This window comes from Haliaeetus leucocephalus, unplaced genomic scaffold (assembly GCF_000737465.1).
Source record: "Haliaeetus leucocephalus isolate CR32 unplaced genomic scaffold, Haliaeetus_leucocephalus-4.0 Scaffold495, whole genome shotgun sequence".
NCBI lineage: Eukaryota > Metazoa > Chordata > Aves > Accipitriformes > Accipitridae > Haliaeetus > Haliaeetus leucocephalus.
The window spans coordinates 5158717-5184052 of NW_010972931.1; the positions used below are offsets into that span (position 1 = coordinate 5158717).

Consider the following 25336-nt stretch of genomic DNA (forward strand, 5'->3'; position numbering starts at 1 on the left):
GGGGGGGGGGGGGGGGGGGGGGGGACCAGCCCCCAAAAAACAACCAAAACAGCTCTTCCCACTTACCCTTTACCTACACTTCGGAGGTAGATTATCCAGGCTAATCTCATAGGAAGTACCATATCCAGTGTGGAAAATAAGTCTCAGAAATCCTTCAAATTCTCTGAGCTTTTACAAACCTAACATAGAAAAAACCTTTCAACTCTGACTAGCTTTAGGTCATTTTTCACATCAGTAAATCCACTGGCTGAGCTCTGTAAGGAGTCAGGTTATTTTTCAGCAGCATACACCAAGAAACTAAATGCATTTTTTCTCGTCTGCTCAGAAGTTAACATGAATCTAAGATAAAACATTCTGTGGGTCATAGGACACTATTTATATCATGAAGAAACATGAACTTCTGTTATTTAAGAAATTGAAATAATCTCAGCAAATTAATCCTTTCTCTTCCTAACAAACAACAAATGGCTGAAATTAAGAAATGACAAACCAACATGATGTGCAACTGGAACAGCACATAAATCTGGCTAGAAAATACACAGCAAGAACAGAGATAAAAACAACTTGGACAGTGAAAAAGTAACTATACAGAAAAGGAGTAAATGTCAAAATCAAAACTTCCTAGCTGTATCCATTTCTTTTAAAGACTTGCTTAATTTAATATTCTAATAGATCATAAAATCCTTGCAAAAAAATCTCAAAATAGCAAATCAAGAATACAGCCTAAGAGAAACAAACAGTTCTTGAAGCAAATAGCCATTTCAAAGAAAATGCTGACTGTATGCACTAAGAAACTAACAACTGTAGCATCTCCCATAGCTGCTTCTGGTTGACATGTATCTTTTCTGTCCAGTGGCTAACTAGCTGAAGAGCTTGCTGTGAGACGTTAAAGAAGAAAAAGAAGAGAAACTAAATTCAATTACTAATAATGGTGATATTTAAACAAATCCAACCAAATAAACTTTTCTAAAATCACTATAGTTTTTGATGATTTAGCTGTTCAAAGCCATTAGAAGAAGAAGAGTGAAATAAGTATTTTGATACTCTTCAAGTTAAATATTAGTAAGCAAAAAATATTCAGGAACTAAAATTAATGAAAGACTATTAAAAGAGCTCAGCTTCAGGCCTTAGGATTTTTCCAACAGATAAGCAACTTATTTGGAATTTTAAAAGGCCTTATGCTCTTATAAAGAGTTTACCTCCTTTTTCAAAAACCTTTAATAAAGAAATAATTAGAAAACTTCATATACAGAAACACAGAATCCTGGATATTCTCTACTTATTTTCAAATCACACTTCAGAACTTTTATATAGGAGAGAATATTAAAAAGATCTTGCAGGGAGAGATTAAAGAGGAAGGGAAATAGGTGAGGTTTCCCTATTTTAGCAGTCAGAAGTCAGCACTCTACAACGTACATACTACAGGTAAGACCTTTCAGTCTGAAATCACCATACAAATATTAGACAAGGAGTGGGGGAAAAGTCTGGAAATGTGTTTGTGGAATAAAAGGCAGGTAGGGTGGAGAACTACAAGAAGTGCCAAAACAACATATTGAAGCATTTTAAGAAAACTAGTATCAATATTCACTCTAACTGGAAGCTTACTTTTTTTCCTTCTGAGGAAGGTGGTCTTGAGCTGCCAGTTGGTCTTGATATTTCTGAACATTCAGCAATTTTTCATATGTTTCCTAAAATGTATATGGAAAAAGTATTTAAATGCATTTTTCCATTTAATATTTAAATTTTGTTATTTAAAACACATGCTTATGTTGTTTTACTCTCCAAACACTTAAAACACAAAGGTCAGAAAACAAGCAGAGCTCTGACAATTAAAAAAAAAATATAGCAAGTTAAATCTAAACCAACAAACATTTAGGACAGTATATACAGTATTTTCACATGCAGTTCAAAGTAATTAATTTTGAATTCTGCTATTTTTATTCAACAGTGTTTGTTGCCTTCTTACATGTGCTTGTAAAAAAAAAATCAATTCTCAACTGTATACAGAAAAGTAACTGCATTTGTATAACAGATGTAACTCCAAAACATACTTCACAATAATTTCATCAGTGCAGCCACATTTTAGTTTGACTTCCTCAAAATACTGACAAGGCTTAAGATTGTAAATAATTTCATTCAGTTAGATTTTTGTACGTTTAGAGTGTCAGCTTTATTGGTGGTCTGTATCAGTCAGAACTCCCTCTTACCCAGGCACGTCTACAGGGACACACATAAAGTTGTACATTTACCATAATCAGAATTTCTGTTCTTTCAAACATTAGATATATTTACTCTGAATTTTCAGTATTTTTTTAAACAGTTTTCTCAAAATTCTTAGCTATGCTATTATTTTCAAACAATGCTGTGACAGAGATTTAACACTTCAGAAAGACAAAAGGAAAAAAATATTCCAAAAAGTCACACTGAACATATTACAGAAGAAACACACTTTTAATAAAGCATTTTTGGGTTTGGGGTTTGGGTTTTTTTTTCAGTTCATGAACTTTTGGAGACTATTTGATTCTAAAATATAACATCTAATATTCTAAATTACAACAGTGATTCAAATCACAAATTAAATAGGAGTATTTGTAGAATAATTATAAATGATATTGAAACAAAACAGGACTGTTGTATTACAACAAAGTACTCATATGCCAAATAATTTACTTCCATTAACAAGTGAAAATAGCAAGCTTATCATCACTTTCATATACCTTATTAATATAATGAGTTTTAGCAAATACTAGAGAGAAACTACAGTGTAAGAATTAGTGCGGACAAGGAACAATGGTTGGAGTTTTTTTTCTTTGTATTACTTACAAAAAAACATTGAAAGAAGCAATGTGAGACAGCTCTGTATTGTCAGAAATTAACCAATGAAATACTAGTTCTTAACGTAATACTGGAATTTGCAACAGGATGCAATGAAATTTCAGCAACAGTTCACATTTAAAAAAAAACAAAACAAAACCCCCTTGCTTAGTTATAAATACCCACTGTTCAAACTGATTTATCCACTAATATAAACACATCCACACCTATACTAAAAATATTTGTACTTAAAATGTATGAACTAAGAACAGACTGTTATCTGAGCTGCGCTCAAAGCATTTAAATCGGGACAATTCACTGAAGTCTCTGATGCAGGTCATTGGTGACATTTTTAACAGCACAGTGGAACTGAAGTATTTTTGGAGTAACTCCACAGTGTAAAATCCTGAAGTACAAAATTGTCTGCTTTTCTGAGACAGCGTAAGAACTCATACATTATACTAGTATGCCTTTCAGAAATCCTTCATTTTTGATAGAGATCAGATAGGAACTAGGAAAATTTTTCAGAAAAATTTTCCATTTATTTTCAAACACAGGAAGCATCATATAAAAGAGCACAACAAATCATATTTTCAAATATTTCCGAACCTCACAAATATATCTGTAGATCTCTAAGATAAAAAGATATCGTAGCACTACTTTGGGCAAGATTCACATTGCATCACTAATAATCTTAATGGCTCCATTCAGAGCTGACTATTAGGCTGCACAAAATATTGACTATACATTAAAAGTACAGCCATGGTTTGTGTTAGAGGGCATGAGATGTGCCTGACACCAAGCAATGTTTAGGCATCTGTAGTTAGACATGAGAAAGAATCGGTATGGAAGCTTCTGCTCTGGGCTGTAGAGGGAGGGAAGAGAAGGGGAAGCAGGGCTGCGGCTGCCCCTCCGCCATCTGGGGAAAGCTCATTTGGTACAGGCTTACAGATTCCTGGGAGCTCCATGAGTTTCTACGTTTGGAAAAAGTCAAACCAGACACAAAGAAGATATTTTGGTGTTAGGTGATGAGAGGAGGTACTGGGTTACTCGGTCTTATAAATGTGTAAGGAGGCTTTTCGCTTTACTGCTAGCCTCTCAGCTTACCTCGCGCCTTTGTAAGGCACAGTGTCACCTTCCCACCTGGCAAAAGCAGTCTCCAGTCTGCCTCCTCAGGAATACCCATCATCCTCACTACGCTCTGGCATATACTCTTAGGTATTGGAATGGTCAGCAAAAAAAAAATACATGAACCAGGAGCTCAACAAAAACACAACTATATCACAGTTCTTAAAAAAAGGGCAGGGGGAGGGAATCACAGTTGTCACCTTAGGACAGACTGACTATGGTCAGAATTGCTTCTAAACAGCAACTGAAGTATTTTCAGGTAACATGACACAAGTTAAAGGAAGACTTAAGGATTTTGCCATCATATTCAGAAACTACTGATAAACACAGGCAAATAAAATGAGATATGGGTTGCCACCCACTAGTTTTTAGCCTCAGAAATTCATTGTTACAATGACAAAGAAAGCTTTACAACAGCTGGAACAGTAAGATTTTCCCAAAGACCCTCCCTAGGTATTCCCAAAGAACACCAACACTCCACAGCCTGTTTAAGTTCTAAGAATGTGCACTTCTAAGAATTCAAATGATCTCTTTACACTGTTCCGGTTAAATTACAGTAATCATGTCCATTCATACAAAGAACCCTTTACACAGGAGATGAAGTCAAACGACATTAAAAAGTGGTATTTTAAAATACTTCCAAGTGTAAGAGAAACACTAAATATAATTTCCTGCGTATTTCTGGCAATGAAAGTGGACTTGCGTCTCTTCAGAAACAAAATTTTGGTCTGAAGTACTAAAAAAAATTAATGCATCTATTTAATCATCTCTCTGCAGAGAGATTAAGTCAACAGAGTAAAAGAACCACTCACATATGAAGTAAAGTGAGCCTTTGCAAAATCAGGAATCACATGTAATGCCCAATAATTTATCCAACAAATCTTCACTCCCCAACGGCTAAAGCAAGCTTCTGAAGACACACTTGCTTTTTCAAAGCTGGCAGGTGAAGGTTTTACTAATCACTTCAGGATTCAATAGTCCAATTCATGAATGTACACATCTGTGTGTCTTGTAAACTCAGCTATTACACAATCAAAACAGCTGATTTTACAAGATTGGCAATGTACTGAGACACTTCCATTTCTAGTAGAGAGATCAAATTTCACATCTCTACAAGGATGCTCTCTTCTAAAATAAAAAAAAATTATATTCTTATTTTACCCTGCATAAAAAAATTTTAGGGAAGAAATTAGCAAATGCAACCCGAGAAGGAGAGATTTTTACGGGGAAAAAAATTTAATTTTAACGTTTTGGTTAAAATGGGCTGCAGAGCCCACATTTTACATCATAGTTTGCATTTCTCTTTGCTTATGTGGTTTTGACTTCAGCATATACTTTGGGGGTTTTTAGGTTCTGTTTTTTTAAGAGTTACACTGTTCTATTGTTAGAGCATTTACCTCTGATCTACAACCTCTGATAATTCTAAAAAAGTACAAGAAGCATGACAGAATGGTATGAAGAGACCATTCTGTCTTGTTCTGCACATTACAAAAATATGCTATTACTCTGAAAAACTTTTAAGTTAAATGATGATCAAATATACTATCAACTGTTTGTGAAATGGTGTTTCATGCAAGAAACATTCTTTCATGTATCAGAAGAAAAAAAAAATTGTTTCTTTCCCTACAGCTAAACTTTATTCAACAGGCAGAACAAAGACAACAATGGAGTATAAAGCAAATACCCTTTATGAAAGTTCATTTAATATTCAAGTCATAACAACACATATATTGGCAGTTATAATACATGCAAATATACAGTTTATTTTTAGTAAGTGGACAATATTATTTATTAGCATTAACTAAACAAATAATGCTGCAACCAGTTATATTACTAACAATTAATAAAATTCAAGTTCCACATGAGTTATGTAGTAATTAATGGCATACAAGTTTAAGCTAAATACTATGTTTATCCGATTTATTAGACTTAATGTAGCAATTTAAAGGACATCCTCAAATGGGATTGATTACTTAGACAGTATTAACACACAACCCCTTTTTTTTTCCCCTAGCCAAATTAATTAGCTTTGAGACTTAAAAATACATTTTCTTAAATACACATTAGTCTAATAGGAGGTTAAAACAATGTTGGGAATTTCATGCAGATTTCAGCTTTCATTTGGCTGACAAAAAAAATCTCCTGTTAAACCTCACTTAACGGATTTAGGTTTATAGAAGCCTACTTAATGAAAATATTCAGAAACAGTCAAAGAACACTCAAGTATCCTATACTAATGAAAAATGCATTTGTCAAACCGATTTGTTTTAAGGTGGTTGCCACACTTAGAAACAAGATGCACGCTATTCTTTTAGAGATTTCCAAGGCAAGCTTGCATACTGTTTCTAACTGCTAGGAAGAGCTAAAAATAAACTTATGCTCCTTGTAAAATTTGTAATTTCTTCATTATGATGGAATGCAACAAAACATCTTGCCCTTGGGTTGCTCTGTTTCAGCCAAAACAAATGCAAATGGCTTGTCAGATGACAGCTGTTTGATAAGGCTCCTCTACAAGACCTGCATGCTTTACTTTTTTCCGTGAAACTTGGGATGAAAGGCAGAAGGCAGGAAGAGAATTAATGTAGCATACAGTCTAAAGGCAATGCTACAACCGTGATTAAGTAGAAAAGTTAAAAGGCACAGATTTTCCACAGCCTCGCTGCGTGCAACCCATCCGTGTAACAAGTTGACAGGCCTAGCGCGTCAGCTCCATCATCCTCTCCGACAGCTAAAACGCAGCATTGCATCCCTTTTCAGAGAAAATTTGCGTCTGCACCATGAAGCGTTGTACATTATTTCTTAGCACTGCAGGGGGCTCAAGTCCATATGGAACCTTCACAAATATTACCACAGATCAAACCAGCGGCGTTTCGAGGCAGATTTGACATACCTATTTAAATGAACAGCAGGGGTCCTCGGGCTGCCTCAGGCTGTGCAGGAGAAAACCTCTGTGGAAAGCCTATGCTGCAGCTCCATTACTCAGCAAAGACACACTCTACATTTATCATTCATTTCATTTCTGCCAGGGCAAGAAGCTCATTTGCCCAAGGTCAACAACAAAAAAAAAAAGGGGGGGTGTGGGGTGTGTTTTTTATTCTCCCAAAGAAATAAATGTACCTGACAAGTGGGGATTTTGTCCTTTGGGTATGTAGAACGCAAATAAATATCAGATAATTCTAATAAAAACACTACGCTCGGTAAAGCTGTGCACCGAATTTGATAACATAAAATTTTTTTTGGACAACAGACTAACCATAGAACTAACTTTTTAAGACTATTTAATGAGGAAACAAAATCTGACATGATTGTCCAATTAAATATTTCTGCATACATTATTAATGCTTTTGTCTTCTCTAAGTACATGTAAGAAAAATGCACATCTTTATATAAACTCTTCTAAAGACATAGATAATGCTTGCATCACTGATGGTCATAGATATGAAACGTCTGTTCATAATCCATGTTAAGACTCAGGGTCTAGCGATGTTCTGTTAGATACAGCTTTTTTCATAAAGAGATGCAGATCCTTTACTCCTGGAACCATACTAGTCAGAAAAAGCCTTAAGTTTGCATGAATGGAACAGTCTTCGAAAAATCAATTAAGCAGTTTAAATGCAAATTTTCTTCACACTAAATGTCAGCACAAATAACATTTCCTATAGCTTTGCCCTTCAAGGGGAAGGAAAAAAAAACCCACACAACCACTATTTTTTATTCTACAATGAATTTTCCTAGAACTAGCCATTTTTGTTGTATATGCATTCTCCACTACTAACCAGATACAGCCTATAAGAAAGCATTCAATAGTCAATGAACAGTCAAATGAATAGTCAGTTTGAATAGTCAAACCCAGTGCATAGCCAAAATTGTAAAATAAACCAAAAATCAAAGCAAGAACTATTATGTAGTCTGTTCTCTTAAATGTGACATAAAAATGCCCCCAATAATGGATATTGTGACATAAATATATACAGTGCATTTAGCTTCAGTGGTGATATTATGGCCTACTGCAAAAACATGAGTAAACTCAGGTGCTCCTGATACACATCTCTACAGTAACAGGTACTTGACTGGGAGCTAACATTATTTATTACAGATTATAACATACTTACATGCATTAATGAATAATATGACTGCTTGCCAGTATAAAAGAGAAAGTGAAATGGTCGGCCATCTTCTCCCCACTGGATTTCTAATGAAAAGCAAGATTAGACAAGAAAGCAATATACACTCACTAAAACAAAATCCCTTGTATTTAATTGCAGTTATAAACCTCTTTCATAATACTGATTCCCTTTTTAAATATCAGAGAACAAAGACATTTTACGGGTGCTCAACCTGTCTGAAAATCTAATGATTTAGACTACCGTGTTAAAAACCAATCTCCATCTGCAATTATAACCAAATATTTAATAATATTTCTAAATATCATTTAACATGAGGGAATCCCTCATGTACATCTTAAATAAACTTTCAAAGACTGTACAGTTGGTATTACAGATAGAAGTATCCGTTTTAGAATAGGTAAAGTACAAATTGAGACAACTGAAATTTACATAATGATTGTGAAAGATTAACAGCTCTGGAAAACAGTGCATTAAACCCAGAGCAAATTTTTTATTAATATAATATGTCTAAACTAAACTAAGTACCAATTGCCTTTTGTGCGTAACAACTGTATTCAGAACTTGGGTGATTTTAGGACTTGTTCAGGTTGGTACGTTTGGAATATTTAAATAAAAAGACCTATGCTATAATTAGTTCAGCAAGAAAACATATGTTCCATATAATTCAGCACATCCAGTTTATTTTATTCATTAAAAGATGTTACTTAAGGACAAAAAATTTCAACTTCGGAAAAAAAAAATCAAACAAATATAACATGACAAAGATCTTTTCCAAATAAAGTGACAAAAATTAAAACCTGAGAACTTTTTACAAATTAAACTGTAGAGAAACTCCCAGCTATATTATTCAGTGAAGTTCAAACGAAACTATCTATAAGCTATAGAGAAAGACAAGACTCAAAGAACCTGTCTGATAAGCACGATATATATTGCATTGGAACATTAAGACATAATATCGCAGAAGTTGAATGTAAAGATGCAAAACTTACTAGAACAGAAGGAATACAGGGGGCTTTTACCCACACACACTACTAATGAATGTGTGAATTTCCATGTATGCAGCTGTGAAAGCATATTTTGTTGAAATTACTGTTCAGGGAACATTCTGAAGTATAAATTTACATTTCTGTACTTCAAAGTTATCAAAGACATAATGCATAGACAAGACAAAGCTGCTTTAAAAGAGATACTTATTGAAAGTGTTATTTTTAGATGTAAATAAAGATACACGTTTATACTAATTAGTTTTTACACTCCTCAGGACACAGCTAGCATTTCAAAGATTTCTTTAGTCCTGAAAGCATACAGAATAGTAGCTTAGTTTTGCAAGAAAACAGCCCTTGGATTTTTAAATTGCATAATGATTAACTCTCTCCTACCCTTTCGCTTTCTACTTTACAATACTGTGAAGTACAAAATAATGTATGATACCATTTGAAAGCTGAAATCCAAGATTTCAGATAATTTAGGCAGCTTTCTAAAAGACACACAATCAAGTATCAATTAATTCCAGGAACAGGAAAAGGACGGACGGAAAATAAGATTTTGCTGATGATCGGAAGTGTCCATGTGGGACTCGATAGCCCAGCGAATGTAGAATTTCACACCCATGCTACTAGTTCATACTAAACCTGAGTCAGAAGTGGACAACAGGTTTTGACATATCTTTTATTTATTCTACGTAAGATTAATCTGGCAATTTCAGTGGAGTTCTCGCTGACAACATATTGGCATATCACTGACAACCAGGACTTCATAAGGTGTCTCAAGAGCAAGACCAAAGACAGCATGGACATAAGCACAGAGTTAGGACTTTCAGGTCAAAACTGAGACATGATTGGGAGAGTTTCCACTCTCTCTATTCTGTCAACTGGTAATTGCAAAGCTGTAACTTCTAAGCTTTTAGAGCAATGAAGTTACCAGGAAAACTTTTGGTTTTAAATAGTATTAATGAATATTTTATGGGCAAGATAGACAGCTCTGACAAAAAGCTACTGAATTCAACAAAAGGTTTTCACATGACTTCAACAGATTCCGCACGTCATCCTACCTATTGTTTATTTTTAAACAATGAAAAACATTTATCTATAGTCAGTTAACAAGATGTCTGAAAAGACCACTGGTTTTCCAGAATCCAGTAGTATTTTTTTATCCTAAACACTAGAATATCAGATCAAGCTTTTACTGCTCATGTCTTAGCGGTTATTAGAAACATGGGGAAAAAAGTAAATCTGTGAAAATAAGGAATTCTACATATGCAAAAACTCTAATACTTAGAAATAATAAAAATAAATGAAAAAAATCTATGAACACTTACTCCTCTGCTCTGGAAAAATTTCAGTAGGATGCTGTAAATAAATAAACAAACAAATATCAGCAAAAGGAAAAAGTTACTTAAAATATCCTGCTACAGTTATTCAGAAATGCAACAAAAAATTCCTACCTTCATCATGGGCCTGGCTTGTTTGTCAAATAAGCCAGAAGGAAAGAGATAGGCAACAGCTCTCTAAAAACAAAAAGAGAGATAATATATGTAATTTCTTTTTCACAAAAGCATCATCAAATCATGTCTTAGGTACTTTCTTGTAGAGAAAAACAGTGCAACTTCTGTACAGCAAGCAACCAAATCAGTAAGAAAGAGTGCAGCATACATGTGCTGAGAAGAAAAGCAGATCATTTCCTCAGGAATCCTCAGGGAAAGTAAAACCTCATTCTGAAGGCTATACTCTACTATATTAGTATGAGTGAACTTTCTTCTGCAAAGTTTAGTTTTTATGGCATACATTTATCATAACTTAGTAGAACTACTCAAGTGCAAAGACCACCTTTATACACAGTGATTTTCCCCTAAAATTTCAAGTGCTGCGACTTCTAGAGGAAACATTTATCTTTCTGAAAAATATCAGTGCTTGTTAACAGTGCCTACTGACAGACATGGAAATTTTATTTAAAGCAACTGGACAAAGCAAAGTCTTACACATTTAGAATCCCAGTTTCTACAGACATTTCCTCAAGTCTAAAAGCAATGTTTGTTGTGGCAGTAGAAGGTATTTTACATAGCCTAAATAAGCATTTCATTGATCACTGCATTTGGAAACAAATGTGAGTCACTACAATCTTCGCTGAACTTGAACTAATTGCTTATAAAAGAAAGACTCTTAAATGCCATCTTTCTTCTCCTTAGATACCTACGGGTTTGCTAAAACAGTTTAGAAAAATGTGTGACATTCATTACATACTCATTGTTTCCCACTGTTTTCACTAAGTACAAGGTACATCATTTGCTTTTACTTACCCTACTTAATATCCACCACTATTCATGTGATGTATGAAGTTATTATTTGCCTCCAACAAATAAAGCAGGTACACCAATATTCCAAATAATTTGGCAAAATATAAGGCAAAGCACCTTACAAGGTTAAGTCTAATGACACGCATTTCTGTTCAACATCATCTTACTCTCCCTCTTCAATGTAACTGAAACATAATTTAATAAAACAAAAATATGTATTTATGAGAGCTGTTTATTTCCATTTGGTTTTAAAAACAAAACAGAAAAATGTAGCCATCAAAACCCCCCAGATGTAGGGGTTTGGCAAGCGTAGCCAACTTCAGACAGTGGGTAGCAGAGCTTAAGACAGAAATCTTGTGCTTGTACAGTAACATGGACTAACCAAATAAACCCCTCTGGCAGCGCTCTTGCTTATATTTCCATTAGACAGTACGGAAAAGTAGAATTACAATAAAATCAGAGTTTAAAATCTTCTCTTAAGAAGAACAGCTCTTTGTTAGTTAGGCTACCTCAGGGCTATTACTTGCTGATAATTTTTTCCATGGACATGGAGTGGTTTGTCAGTGCTTCAACTGATTTAATATGCATGGAGTGTAAAAAGACCTAACCTATTACTTTCATTAATCCCCTACTGGCATTCTGAACAGAAATTTTGAGAATTCTGAAGCAACCAAAAGGCTTAACTTGATTTTATGAAATGGTAATTTTGTTTCTCTTAGTGACTACTGTATTCCCATTTGTTAGTCAATGGGCATTTTATGCATATACACAGTAGGTGAACACCTATTTATGAACAAATGGGGATTAATTATGATGACAATAGAGATCTGCTGTGAGCCAAATGATGTTAAACAAACACCTTATATAATATATTAAAAGAATTTATTACAGGATACTGAGACTGGCTGTGTGTGTACTTAAGACAGTCTTTATACAAGCATTTCCAGAATCTCAGTCAAAACAGTTACTGTAACTATGACACCTTAATAAATGCCAAATATAACAATTTAACATTTATAATGAAGAGAGCGGCTACCATCTGAGACCTACTTCTAGAAAGTTTACTTTATATTGCTTGAGGGTATACTCATGTCTTTCACACTAAAGCATAAAAAAGCCTGCATTAAGAAATCCCAACATCTACTTTCAGCTCTCCACACAACAACTAGCCAAATAATAATAGTTCACTTCATAAGTTTGCTTTTTTGTTGTTCCAAAATGGAAAGAAATAGAGTCTTCCTACCTTATCCCTTTTTATGGAAATGCAGTCAAGGATGAGGTATTTGTCTTTACATCCTGTCAGGAACTATCCTGGGATGCAACAGACTCCAGTTCAACTTCATTCAGAAGTTTCTTCTTAAATAGCTGTGTCCTCAGACTGTACTTTTAGCAACTACATAGCAAGTCAGTCTGCCTCTCAGAAACTTCATTTATAGAAGCTGATTTTTTCTATGCAAATGTTTCAGTTATGTAGAAAAGGAGTACTTTGGAAAAACTGTGATTCTCAACACTTATGTGTACTAGCAATAAAATAAGATGGTGGATCAACCTTAGGAATGACATCAGAATTAGTCTCTCCAAACTGCAGCTGGAGCACATAAATAACAATGAAGTATTTTCCTGAAATCTTTTGACAATGTCTTCAGATTTGGAACACAGGCTTCCTTTCAGGAATCTCCATGTCTTGAGTCAAAATTCTGGAGAATTAGCTGCACATTCTGCATTTTCCTGAACATCCAAAAAAGCAGGTGAAAGTCCCTCTTGAAACTTTAATCAAGGTTTAAACGCTAGCAGTAAAGTTCCCAAGAAACCTTTTCTATTTAACTGCAGTTTTCCATTCCAGGAGTGGTTTTTAGCTTAAGGGTCACAGCCCAATCTTTCTTCTAGTGCTTAATTTCACTTGAACTCTACATGAGAAAGGAAGTGTCGTGCTGAATATGACCAAGAACTACTCTCTTCAGGCCATTATTTCAGCTATACAAGATTCATTCACCCTACTGTAGCCTCCACAGGTTCTGGGCTGCCATTTCACAATTCTGTTTGTTAAATCACACTGTTGCCATTGTCTTTGGAAACAAAACACAACTTTCTAAAAAAGAAACATCCATAATTATTTTCAGCAGAAGCATGATTAAAAATCCTGGACCCTAGTAACACCAGTGGTGTTTCCAAAATTATTATATACACTACTGGAAAAAGGTGGAATGGGTACAGGCTGCTTCTGCTATGAGTTACTAAAAAAAAATTTAGCCATTTCCTTCAGGATTTGAAAGTGTTTGTTTTCAAACTCTACTGTTGATCCACACAGCAAAAAAACCCACCCAGTAGTCACACCTTCAAAAATAGCAAATCATAATGAATACATATTAGTAACAAGATGGTTTACATCAGACATTTCTTAAACTGTGTTGGTAAACTTAACATTCCTGTAACAAATGAAAAGGAATCCTGTTATATCATCCCTGCTGAGGGACCGAACAATTCAATATACTGCCCAGAGGACCACGATGTCTTTCACTTGCAGCTATAAGTTTGAATTCAAGCCAGTTGGAATAATGAAAAGAAGCTTCCATCGCTATAAAAAAAAAATCGTATTTGGCAGTCTTTCAGACATGCAAACCAATTCATTAAATAATCTGTCCAGCACTGCATGTGGCATGTTGTGCCAATTCAGCATACCTGCCACACCTTCATTTTTCCCTCTTCATTGTGCATGTTGCACATGCTGACTTCTGATCCTCCTTCCCTTCATATTTATCTACAAGCCAAGAAGTTTTGTTTGCTCACTTGCTCAAACGTCAGAGACTAACTCTGAATCAAACAAGTTCAGCTGGGTCAGTAAGGGTTAATTTTTTTTAAAATGTCTTAAGAAATTAAGAATTCAATACTTTAATTCAAACAGTTCACTGAATCATACTGGGATAGGGGAAGGAGACTGAAAACAGTTCAGTCCTTAAATAACCTGCCATAAGTAGGAGAGGTTTGGCAGGGCAAATTGATCTTGCCCAAGTGTCTTCCCACACTTTTGTTGAATCTACAGCTCAAACACAAAACATTCCACTAATTTTCATTGCTCAAATCACGTGCAAAGATAGTTATCTAAGTAACATCCCGTGAGGAAAGGTATTTTGTAGAAAACAAGGAAAGAAAAACAAACAAAAAAAAAAAATTTAAAACTTCCACCCTGGATTCCCTTGCAGCAGCACCCTTTTAGGCAGAGGGCTCAAGAATCCAGCTCATTCCTTTTTAAATATATATGACATTTTAATCATCAAAACACTGAGGTTAGAAGTGACACTTTATGCTGTAATGTTTTAATGAAATGCTTAAGCGATAGCTGTTTCAGCTTCTTCTCAACTTGATCACACGAGAGCCACTTCCCTTCTTAAACCTTGCCTCTTGATTCACATTTAGCCACTGTACTTCAGCATTTCTCAGACTGAGATGTTTGCTGGAACAGCTGTTTTTGCTTCTAATCAACACTAGCAGTATTCTTTAAGTTTTCAGCTTCCAAAATCCAGAATATTTGGGGCAGAACCAGGAATGAATGAACCAAAAATGGGATGTGAAATGTTAACTCTGAAATAGTTTTTTTATTTAACAAAATGAAAAAGATTAAAAAAAAAAAATCACAGTGACACACCTAAGTTTACCTTGTAAAACAAAATCCTCCTCTAACAACTAACTACTACAATTTATTGAAACCACCCCAGTCATTTGTTGCTGTTTATCTAAAGCTGAATTCTAGCTGGGATAGAAAGAAATTTCAAGTTCACAGTGTATAACATTTTAACCCCATCACTTGGAAAAAAAAAACCCAACACAACCCACTAGCATTATATGAAAAAAACCCACCTTCTTTTAATATTACATTATTTTTATACTAACTAATCATTTTCAAAACAAAAATTCATGTCTTGTCCAGAGCTTGCAGAGCAAAAAAAAAAGCCAAAAACCTGTTGTAAGAAACAGTCATTATTTCTATCTTCATTTCAGCTTTTCAAAACACTGAACAGTATTAAAGAGAGTAAAAAAAAAAATACAGCAGTCATCAGCTCAGATGGACTTTGATGCAAAAGTAAGAAAATACTGATGCAGAGTTTGGCTCCACTGGAAAAAAAAGTTGAAAAAAGCATTCTAGCTTCAGCTATTTAAAAAACAATACAAAATCCAATATTTCTTGGGAGGACAATGCTGAACAACACACTCTTCTCGCAGACAATAGAAAGTTCAGAAATGCATTTTGTTCTGAATAATGTTTCTGACATTTCACATATGCCAATATTCACTCATTTCTAACACTCTGCATTGCTAAAATTTGAATGTTTAGAAATCAGATGTGCTGAGCCACTTTTAAAAGCAACTGAATACAACCTATTTTTCATTAAAGTCATCTTAATTCATTGAAACAAACTTCATTCCTCATAGGGTATAGTTTATCCACATTTAACCTTTTCATAGTTAAAAACGTTACTGGTACTTTTGCAACAATATATATGCTAGTGAAGATAAACATATATTTTAGATTCAAATTATTCCATCTGCTTGAGAACAATCTATTAGGTCATAAGGCAGACGACAAGAGAAAATCAACATAGTTCTCTAGTTTTTGAGTTTTACTAACTCTTATGGGGAAAGAGTATTGCTTTATGATGAGCTCATATCTGGGAGAGCATTTAGTGACTGCATAAAAATGAATAATAAAAATACTGACATATAAATAGGTCATGAAGATTAAGATGCTTTTCTTGTATTAATCTTACTTAGATTTCTGGGCTTTAAAGTAGAATATCACAGAACTGACAGTGGAAAATGAAGGTGGGCTGTTTACTACAACCATAAGTTAAAGTTAAATCACAAAATAAAAGGATTACAGACTCAACTGGGGAAAAGCACTAGGTCAGGACTGCAATCTCTATTAATTAGGTATCCCAGCTGGGCAGTGGGTATGCAGCTGTTAACTTGATCAATGACTTACCTAAATGTCATCTCTACTGATTCGCTTATAAATTACTAGCAAGTGAGACTAATGTACAGGTGCTAATTTATTTAAACTGTTCTCTGCAGTTCTACATAGCTTTATAAACTGCATCTGGCACCTAATGTTAGCTGTCAGTTGTACTTAGACATGCCTGTCCTAACGACTCTGTTCATTAGAAATGAGCACAAATTATGAAATATTGTGAAAAATGATACATCAAATGGAATGGGCAAAGCAAATCAATTAGAAAAACTTCATAGCACATATTCACACATAGGAGAATAAAACATCCTAGCTACAGAGTGAGGTCTATAATACCAATTAAAAAGCAATTGGTAGACTTCTGCAGAGTTATATATCAATTTGCTGGATTTTTTTTTTTCTCCTCCAGAAATACAGTTGTAATGCACAGCTTAACATTTCATTCCTAAATAAAAGCATCAGTAAGAGGCAATTCTGCTTCCACAACATCCAGAAGGATTAGCAAGTAAGTCAACTTATTTTCCTGTTCAAAACTTCACAAGGTTTAGCTTTTATTAAACTATACCTAAAACTCCAGTGAAGGACAGAATCCTATGATGTCTATTTTTGAAATACACTGCACAGACTGATTAACAGTAGAAGACACGGTGGTATATAAGCACTCATCAGAAAGAATTATTACTGTTCGAAATGTAAAGCTTGATAATTCTCCTGCCAGTGCTTAAGCAGCTTTTATATTTTTATAACAGAAATTTAATTATGCATAGCAGACACTATTACACACTCTAAGTATTTTCCAACACCTGATGGAATATGAAGAAATCAAACATGTACCACAGATACTTGGTATCACTAAACAAAACACTACTCTTTTGGCTGCACTTCTCCCCCTTCTCAAAAACAGTCTGCAAAGCAGTCCCATACACGTCACCTGCACTGTATTTGTAAGAGCTAATTACCAGAATGAATCTGCTTTTACTAATGATGGAGCTCAGTTAAGTTTGTGCAAATGATCATAGTGTTGTGGATTCATAAAGAAGGAACCACTACTTAGATATGGTCATTTTCCATTTCTTGCAGTCTTGCTGTCTGTAAGCCTTCCCCCTAGACCCTCTCAAGGAAGGAAGCCAGACTGCAGATTAATGCACTCTCCTACCATTAACCTTTCAGGCAAACAAACTGAACTATTAGCATCATCGTCATACTGTACTAACATGGGAGGTATTCTGGTGGCAGGTCTGTGCATGAATACTTTACAAGAAAGTAACTCAAAAAGATAAAGGTCATTACAGGCAAGAAAAACCATCTGAAAAATACAGGAAAAGGAAATCCTATAGTCTGTACAGAAATAAGAAAGCCAATGTAAAGAAACTGGTTGCTATTACTGCTGGCCCAGATGCCTCGATGAATACTTTTACTGTTGACAGGACCTTATCCACTCTGCACTAAGACTGGAAGGGTCTCCGCATTGGCACTTGTCTGTAGAAGAGCAAAATGATATCTACGATTCTGAAAGAAAGTAGTCACAGTACCAGTGCATAGCTTTGTACTTGTAAAGCTTGATTTCCTACAGATTTATGACTTGAAGTCAAGCTTCCCTTATGGATTTTCTGATACCTGATAAAACTCAAGTCTCATTTCAGCCTTTTTCTCAGCAGGCCATTAACTGTGTGTCTCTTCTCTACTTCGCTGTCTATTTTCAGAGAAGTTTTCAGAACTTAGTTTTGAAGCCTGCCAAATGTGTTTGAAATCAGCCTGTATCACCACCTACAGATGTAGTTCTCTCTTGGCATAAGCACACTGTCAAGACCTCTTATGTGGACACAGCTATGCTGACAGAATTCTGCCACTCAGGGGCCACACAAACAATCTCCTCACTCTGAAAAAACTAAACCACACACACCTCTCTTCTGGCACATACCACATTACTATGTCCACCCTAAGGGCCCTGCTGATATACTGCGCTGCCATGGCTATATTAATAGTGCTGCTGCTGCACAGAGAAAGCTTCAGCCATGAGACTTCACACAGCTTCACCTAAGAGTGAATGTCACCAAATGACATCTCTCCTCCCTACCTCTGACGTGCAATAAAATAAGACAGAAATGACAGAACTGAAGACCAGGTGGGACATTAAAAAAAAAAATCCATGCAACAAAACATTTTTCTGAGTGAAAGGGGGCATATCTATACATGAGCCTAAATGACACAGAGAAAGAGGAGGCCACCCATCTGTCATTTGTCAGAGGGAATGGCAATAAAATAGTATGTTTGGAGCTACTGATATGAGCTTAAATTCACGTCTATATTAAAATCCCTAAGCTAAACCAGAGTGTTAGCTGTAAAACATCCTATAAAATTTAATTTGGATTACCAGCAACCACAGTATCGTACAAGAAAACCTGACCTAAATATACACAGCAGGTCAAATTGTGGGTAAACGTTTCGAAGTGCTACATAAACCTTTACAGTGCCTCTTATAACCTCTGATCAAGGGGATTATCCATTAGTACTTTTAAAAAGAACCTACTGTGCTTCAGCAAGATATGGTATACAGCTCTACATTGTGATGTCTGACCTCACATCGTAGCTGGGGTAGAATCTCTATTCGCAGTCACAGTTGCAATGTTTGCAATGTATAGTAGCATTCTTTCTTATTCTGACAGTTTGATTAAAATTCACAGAGAGCTGAGGGGCTCATGCTGAAGTAAAGTGCTTTCAATATCTGAAACTCTACAGTAAATTACTTCTCCAACAGAGCAACTGTACTTACATCAATATCCTCTTGGGTAAAAGTTTCTGGATCTTCTCCCATCATGTTGGCTAAATGTCTCTTTCCTAGGTTGAACTCTTCAATCTGTTTTTTAATAAATTCCTCCGTGTACTTTTCAGGTCCTGAGGCACCTACATTTTTAATCTGCACTGGTGTAGTGGTATAGATTAGCCTTAATGCCTAATAAAAACAAAAAAGAAAAAAGAAAAGTGAGAGATTTATTTTATATTTTTGGCACAGTGAGCTCTAAATAAAATGAATAGTATAACAAGCCATTCATACCTATAACAAGATTCAACACATTATTGTAGTAAGTTAGAAAAGGCAATATTACTCATGAAACCATTTTCTTCCAATTGTTCAATGCCCATAAACAGATAAACACATTCTAAAAGTTGAACATTTCACACATTATGGTTAATTCAGAAGATTTTTCTCATGGAAAGAAACGTTGTATCATACGTCAGGAACATCCAGCAAAAGCAAAACACAGCACTGATCAAAAGATGCAGTCTTAAAAGAAAATAAAGATCTATCAGCAAATAAGCAGGTTTTGCCTTCACCTAAAGGCAGCCCATAACAAAGTATGAAAAGAATCTGCAGGGCAGCTCTCTAGTGGCTTTCTGAACCATGTGGCTTCACAAATACTGCTAAAGGCTCTGGGAAGGCTATGCAGTGCTCCCTCCTTGTTCACAGTGCCATAATGGTTCTTAAGCTATTTCGCCATCTCAGGTGAAACAATTAGAAAACTAGTAGGGTAGTTCTCACCAGCAAATACTACTGAGCATAGTTCCAGCTCAGAACTCATAACTCGGGGGACAAGTTATCTTTTGATCTTTGCGGGATACAGGTTTGGTTTCTCTTCTATCAAGACAATCAGTAGTTAAGACAACTAATTTCAATCAAGCTGTCCACCAGATGAACAGGAGCTTCACTGACAGAGCTGTAATGTCCCAATTCTGGCCTAGTGCCAATATTATGCACTACTTTGTCTCTCCAACATTAGCATTAAAGTCCTCTGCAGCTTAATTATTCCACAAACTGAATGAGAACTGATTATTTGTCTGGTCTTCTGTGGGCAGGGTGGAGGGAGGGAATCACATAAAAAAGGGTGTGTGGGACACAAAAGCAAAGACAGAAAAAGAATCACTTCTGAATCAGAAAAATGCCCAGTTCTGTTCATCAGATAGTACCCCGAAACACTTCTCTCCAGCCCCTTCAACGTGCCACAGCTTGGCTTTGTGAGCAGACAGTGCAGTTTCACAAGGCAGAGTGAGTCTATCTCACAGTCCACCCCTGCTAGCGTTCTTTCCTCCACTCCCTTCACTCGCCCTGTGCCAGCTCTGGCACTCAGACTCTTTTACAAGCCAGCTCAGCTCCCTATATGTGGCAGAACACTAACTTCTGCTTCTTCCCAAAGAGCAGGCAGTTCTTAGCTGACCTAAGTCCCAGTGATTCAGAGAAGGCTCTGAGAAGAGCCAAAGCTGACACAAGAAGGTGGCTGAACTACACAACTGGAAGCAAGGAAGTAGAGGGGGAGTTCTCTCTTTACCTTCACTCCTTTGAGCAATTAAATTCCCTCTGCCGCTCCTGGAGCTGCAGCCTCAGTGTACCTGTAGTCAAACATTAAATCCCAAACACACACAACAAAGTGAACTAGTTAAGGTTCTTATTATGAGGAACAGAATAAACCTAGTATTTGAAATGATTAAGTATTCTCTGAGTCACGAGAACTGTCTTTTCCAGATCACAATTTAGACATGCTGACCATTTTGATGGATTTTACCATTCTGAGTTAAGCTAATATGAACAGAATAAAATACTTGCTATCGTCCTGTAACTAATACAAATACAACAGTAATCTTCAAATCCAGTTATAACCACAACGATACAAATACACACGTCTCATCAAAACAAGATTACATGGGTATATTTGCAAGACAAACACAAAAGCAGATCAAACGTCCACCTTCTCTCAGTAACACAAGTTAGGTTACTCCTGTGAGTAGAAGCTTTGGGTGTTCTGTATTACATGGCCAAGTCCTACATGAACAGGAAATGAAACACAGATCTTCTCGTACTTTCACAAGGCCCAGTTGGTATTCTGGACATTTTGCAGCCCAGGATGGACTGCTCCAATGCATCCCATTTGCTGCACATACGTAAAGCTATTCATGATCAATTTACCTGTCCATGACTGTCTCAGGCTTCAATATACAAAAAAAAAACCCTAACCACCCCACTTAAAATTTCAATTTGGAATAAAGACTACAATACCCTGCCTTAAACCTATGTATAGCAAATGCCTGTGCTGCAGGATAGGTCCTGTGAATTCAGTAAGGTTTGATATAGAAGGTAAAGTAATCTTTGAATAACAAGGTCACACGAGATGGAAAAAACTGACGCTCTATGCTTTTACAACCTGACATAGATAAAGATATGTCCCCCAAGCTATATACCTTCAGAAAAGTAACCAATACCTCTGCCAGAAAATATTTAAAAAGAGCTCCAAGGCAGAATTTGGTGCTAAAGAGCCTGTTGTTGCTTTGTTTTCTCCACAGCTTATAAGTATCATATGCAATGCTAGTCCTGGTTTGCCCCTTCCTTTTTTTCTTTTTTCTTCTTTATATTCACATTTTCTATGAGGTTACACTGACATATACAGAATTAAACGAAAAATAATCAAAATTTTAAATGTACACATTTTCCACAGGCAAGGCTCTGGTGATTTCCTTAGAAAGCAGTAAGGAAAGCAGAGGTATCTCTGCATATTCCCTATTCTTCTCTCCTAGTCACTCCTCAGGAAAGAATTCAATTCATCTTCTGTCTTACTTGTCTTAATAGTAACTAATTATTTGTAATTCTTGTTAATGAACATATGATTCCTTATTACTTAGCCCAAAATTGCTTTCTCTCTGCTATGCTTTAAACAGAATACTTTAAAAAAGATTGCTTTCATCTTATTCCTGTCAATTTCTATTGTAATTTTCTCATTTTTGTCCTCGTTCCCTCAAGCTATTCATATTCTTCCCTAGTTTCAATTCATCACTAATCAAAAGTCCCTGGACACACAAACTGTTCATAATTAGAAAACAGCCTCTTATGCAAATTAATATCTATTGTATTGGGTACCTCTTCTGGGATAAGAGTACTATTTCATGGGTGGCACAGGCAAGAACTGCAAAGCACAGCTAAATGCTTCTGGCATTTCAGTCAAACAAGAAAGCATGCTCGTCTACTTTCTAAAGGAAAACACAGAGGTTTGCATTCACTTCTTACACGTTTCATAAAGCACTACTGCAGACAGCAGCCTCACCATTTTTTTAAATAATAATGGTTATTAACAGTGCTCCTGAAATAATAGACTCTTCCACCAGGACAAGGGAGAAGGGAAAGCCTTTACTTCTGGACAAAACTCCTTGGTATTAACCCTCCCCTCCCAACTTCTTCTCAAGCAACCTAGCATTAAAACAGCTTGGCAAATCTTGATCTTCCAGGGAGACTGTAAATTAACAGAAAATCAGCTTATGTAAAGTTTGCCTTAGAAAAAAAAAAACCAACATTTTCAGACAACTTCAACTTCTGTGGCCTATCTTTTCCAAGAAGAGAAATAACTAGTACCTGCCTGTTCGCTCATCCTGTTCGTTTTGCTTCACTGGAGTTAAATGGATATAAAGTCAACATGTATCACTAACAGAAGAATCAAGCTTTCTGTACTTTCGGAATGGGAGGAAAGGGGAATCTGAAACAGGATGCTTGAATTCAAGAGAAAACATTGTCCATTTTACAACATGACATAGTTACAGAGATAGAAGACAACACCAAATGATGTAGCACGCGTGCAGTTGCACTATTTTCATGCTGCTTCCATGCTCTAAGCTGGCAGACTTCAATCATCTCCTTTTCCAAAACAATTTAGTGCACAAAAAATTTGTACTAAAAAGTCATCTTTGGGATAGAACTTAACTAGGTGATGCAGAGCTGTAGCTGTATAACCATATCAGCAGATAGGCCTAAAGCTGCCCTCTGTCCATAGCTCCAATTACTGGCACAGCTAGTGCTACTGAACCCAGTAGACATACAAGATACCAACAGCAGTCCTCTGAGCACTTGTTGCACAAGAAAAAAACATGTATGATGTAGCAATCATACAGAATGTAAATGCTCAGACCCACCCCAAGTTTCTAAAAAATTACTTTTTGATCAATAGGCAAGTTTTGGCTTTCTCGTGTCCTATTTTACAAAAATGTGTTTTAATTGATTTACTTAAACAATATTTACATAATCTCAGATTTCAGTTGGCCTACAAACTAATTATGTGAACCAGTATCAGCTTTATGTTTTAAGAAGCATTTTGCAAAGCACATCAGAAGGTATCACAAGGTGTCAGCAAATATGCATAAGTGATTTTATATTACTTTTTATACCTGATTTCACAAAGTGTCTCATCAGAAGAAACTTTTTCTCAAAATGAAGTCTCTTGACAGGTAACTGTAAAACTGCATCTCCCCCACCCAGAAAATCTACTTCCTGTGCATATTTGACCAAATTACATTTTAAGTTTTGCTTATACAGTATGCTATGGAAATAAATGATAACTCTAAATGTATAGATACATGGCAAGTGTCAGATAAACATAATGGGGAACAGAATTTAGATCCAGGGGTTCTGAGGCACAAGTTACCAAATACTAACAGGCTTTTCAACTCTAGCTTAGTTAACAACTGCAGAAGAAGCTACTCCATTCCAAGCATGTAGTTCTGACAGACTGTCACCAAAGTGCTATCATCTCTTTCTGCTATCAGTACATGTACCATCCACAGTGATTTAGGTAAGGTAACCAACCCAATCAAATTAAATAGCACATATGGTACTCTGAACTCTTCTGTTGAGAACAGCTATTCAATCACATCAGAAGTGACTGACAGTAACTAAGATTATTTTTTTTCTTCAGAAATTGTGCTAAAATCTCTGTGGTTTGCTTCTTAGAAGAATAGGAAGCTAAACCTGTTGTTCAGTTAAAGCTAAGGGAACTGAAAGTTTCTCTCCCGTTTCCTCCCCCAATGCGAGACTTTCAATTACAAAACAAACCCCAAGAAATTAAACTGTTCCCCCACTAAGATAGACAAGAAGTAACGAACTACACTCCAGCAAGGGATTTTTTTAGGACAGGCATCATAAAAGAGTTCCCTAACAGTAAGCACAGATACGTGTTTGATGTACGAATGGTTATAGCAGGTCAGAACATGGGTATGTCAACTTATTACCCTGTCCTCAACAGCAGCCAGCATCAGAGGCACAAGGAGAGGACAAGTGGTGGTAGTTTTCCCAGGACACTTCCCCAGTTTCCAGCAATCTGCGGTTCAAAGACATGCTGATATCTTGTTCTTAACAGTCCTCAGTGGAATTTTCTTCCAAGTTTCTTAGGTTGATTTTTGTATTCACATAAATGCTTACTATCCTAAACATCCTCATCAAACAGTTCCACAGGTTAACTACACCTAACGGAAAGGAGAGTCTATTAAGTTTCCCAGGCCCTGCCTCCCATTAGTTCCCTTCATATCCTCAGGTTCACAGACAGATGATTTGCATATAGCTATAGGCTTAGGTACTGATCCCATCTCTGGGGGCGAGAGGAGTAGACAAATGATCTCTCAAGGCCCCTTCCAGCCCTACCTTCTGCAGTGATTCCTCCTTCGAGACCATTTCCTCATTTACAACACAAATCATTTTCAGCTCAAACTCAAGCAGGTACCTGACCAGAAAAACTAAGTTACTGTCATAATCATACCTTTGATATAGGGTAACCAAAGCAACAGAAATTATTCCAACTGAGAACAAAATCAAGCGTTAAAGAGTATTGTCAGCCTTATTCTCTTTCTCATTCCTTGCACAACTTAAGCAAGTGTACTTCTGACTGCTGCATAAAGAACTACTCACACGGGCACCAGGTCTTTATCCCTAAGAGGTAAAGTGAATCTAGAAGTAGCCCATATAAACAATTCGAATTGCTCCTTCCAGTATTACCTGTCATTTCCTTACTGCATCTACCTTCTGTTACCCCACGGTTTGGTTTAGTTCACTCGCCAAACAGTTCTTCAGCCCTTATTACCCCAAATTACTCTGTAACTTGAAAGTGTTACCAGCATTCCTTTTTATCTACTTGCTGGTCACCGATTAAATACATATATATACACAGGTGTATCAAATACCACTGCACAAACACAGCGGCTGGTTGC

The 25336-nt window shown here is 36.0% G+C and overlaps 1 protein-coding gene across 1 annotated transcript in view; it reads right to left on the minus strand.

Moving 5' to 3' along the window:
* The window catches only part of MRPS9 (mitochondrial ribosomal protein S9), a 59234-nt gene that overhangs the window by 8679 nt on the left and 25219 nt on the right, over positions 1 to 25336 (minus strand). The window contains exons 3-7 of the mRNA XM_010575803.1: positions 19098 to 19277; positions 10513 to 10575; positions 10387 to 10417; positions 8055 to 8134; positions 1606 to 1688 (exon numbers count right to left, since the gene is read on the minus strand). Coding sequence (XP_010574105.1) covers positions 1606 to 1688; positions 8055 to 8134; positions 10387 to 10417; positions 10513 to 10575; positions 19098 to 19277 — 437 coding nt within the window. The remainder of the gene's footprint in view (positions 1 to 1605; positions 1689 to 8054; positions 8135 to 10386; positions 10418 to 10512; positions 10576 to 19097; positions 19278 to 25336) is intronic.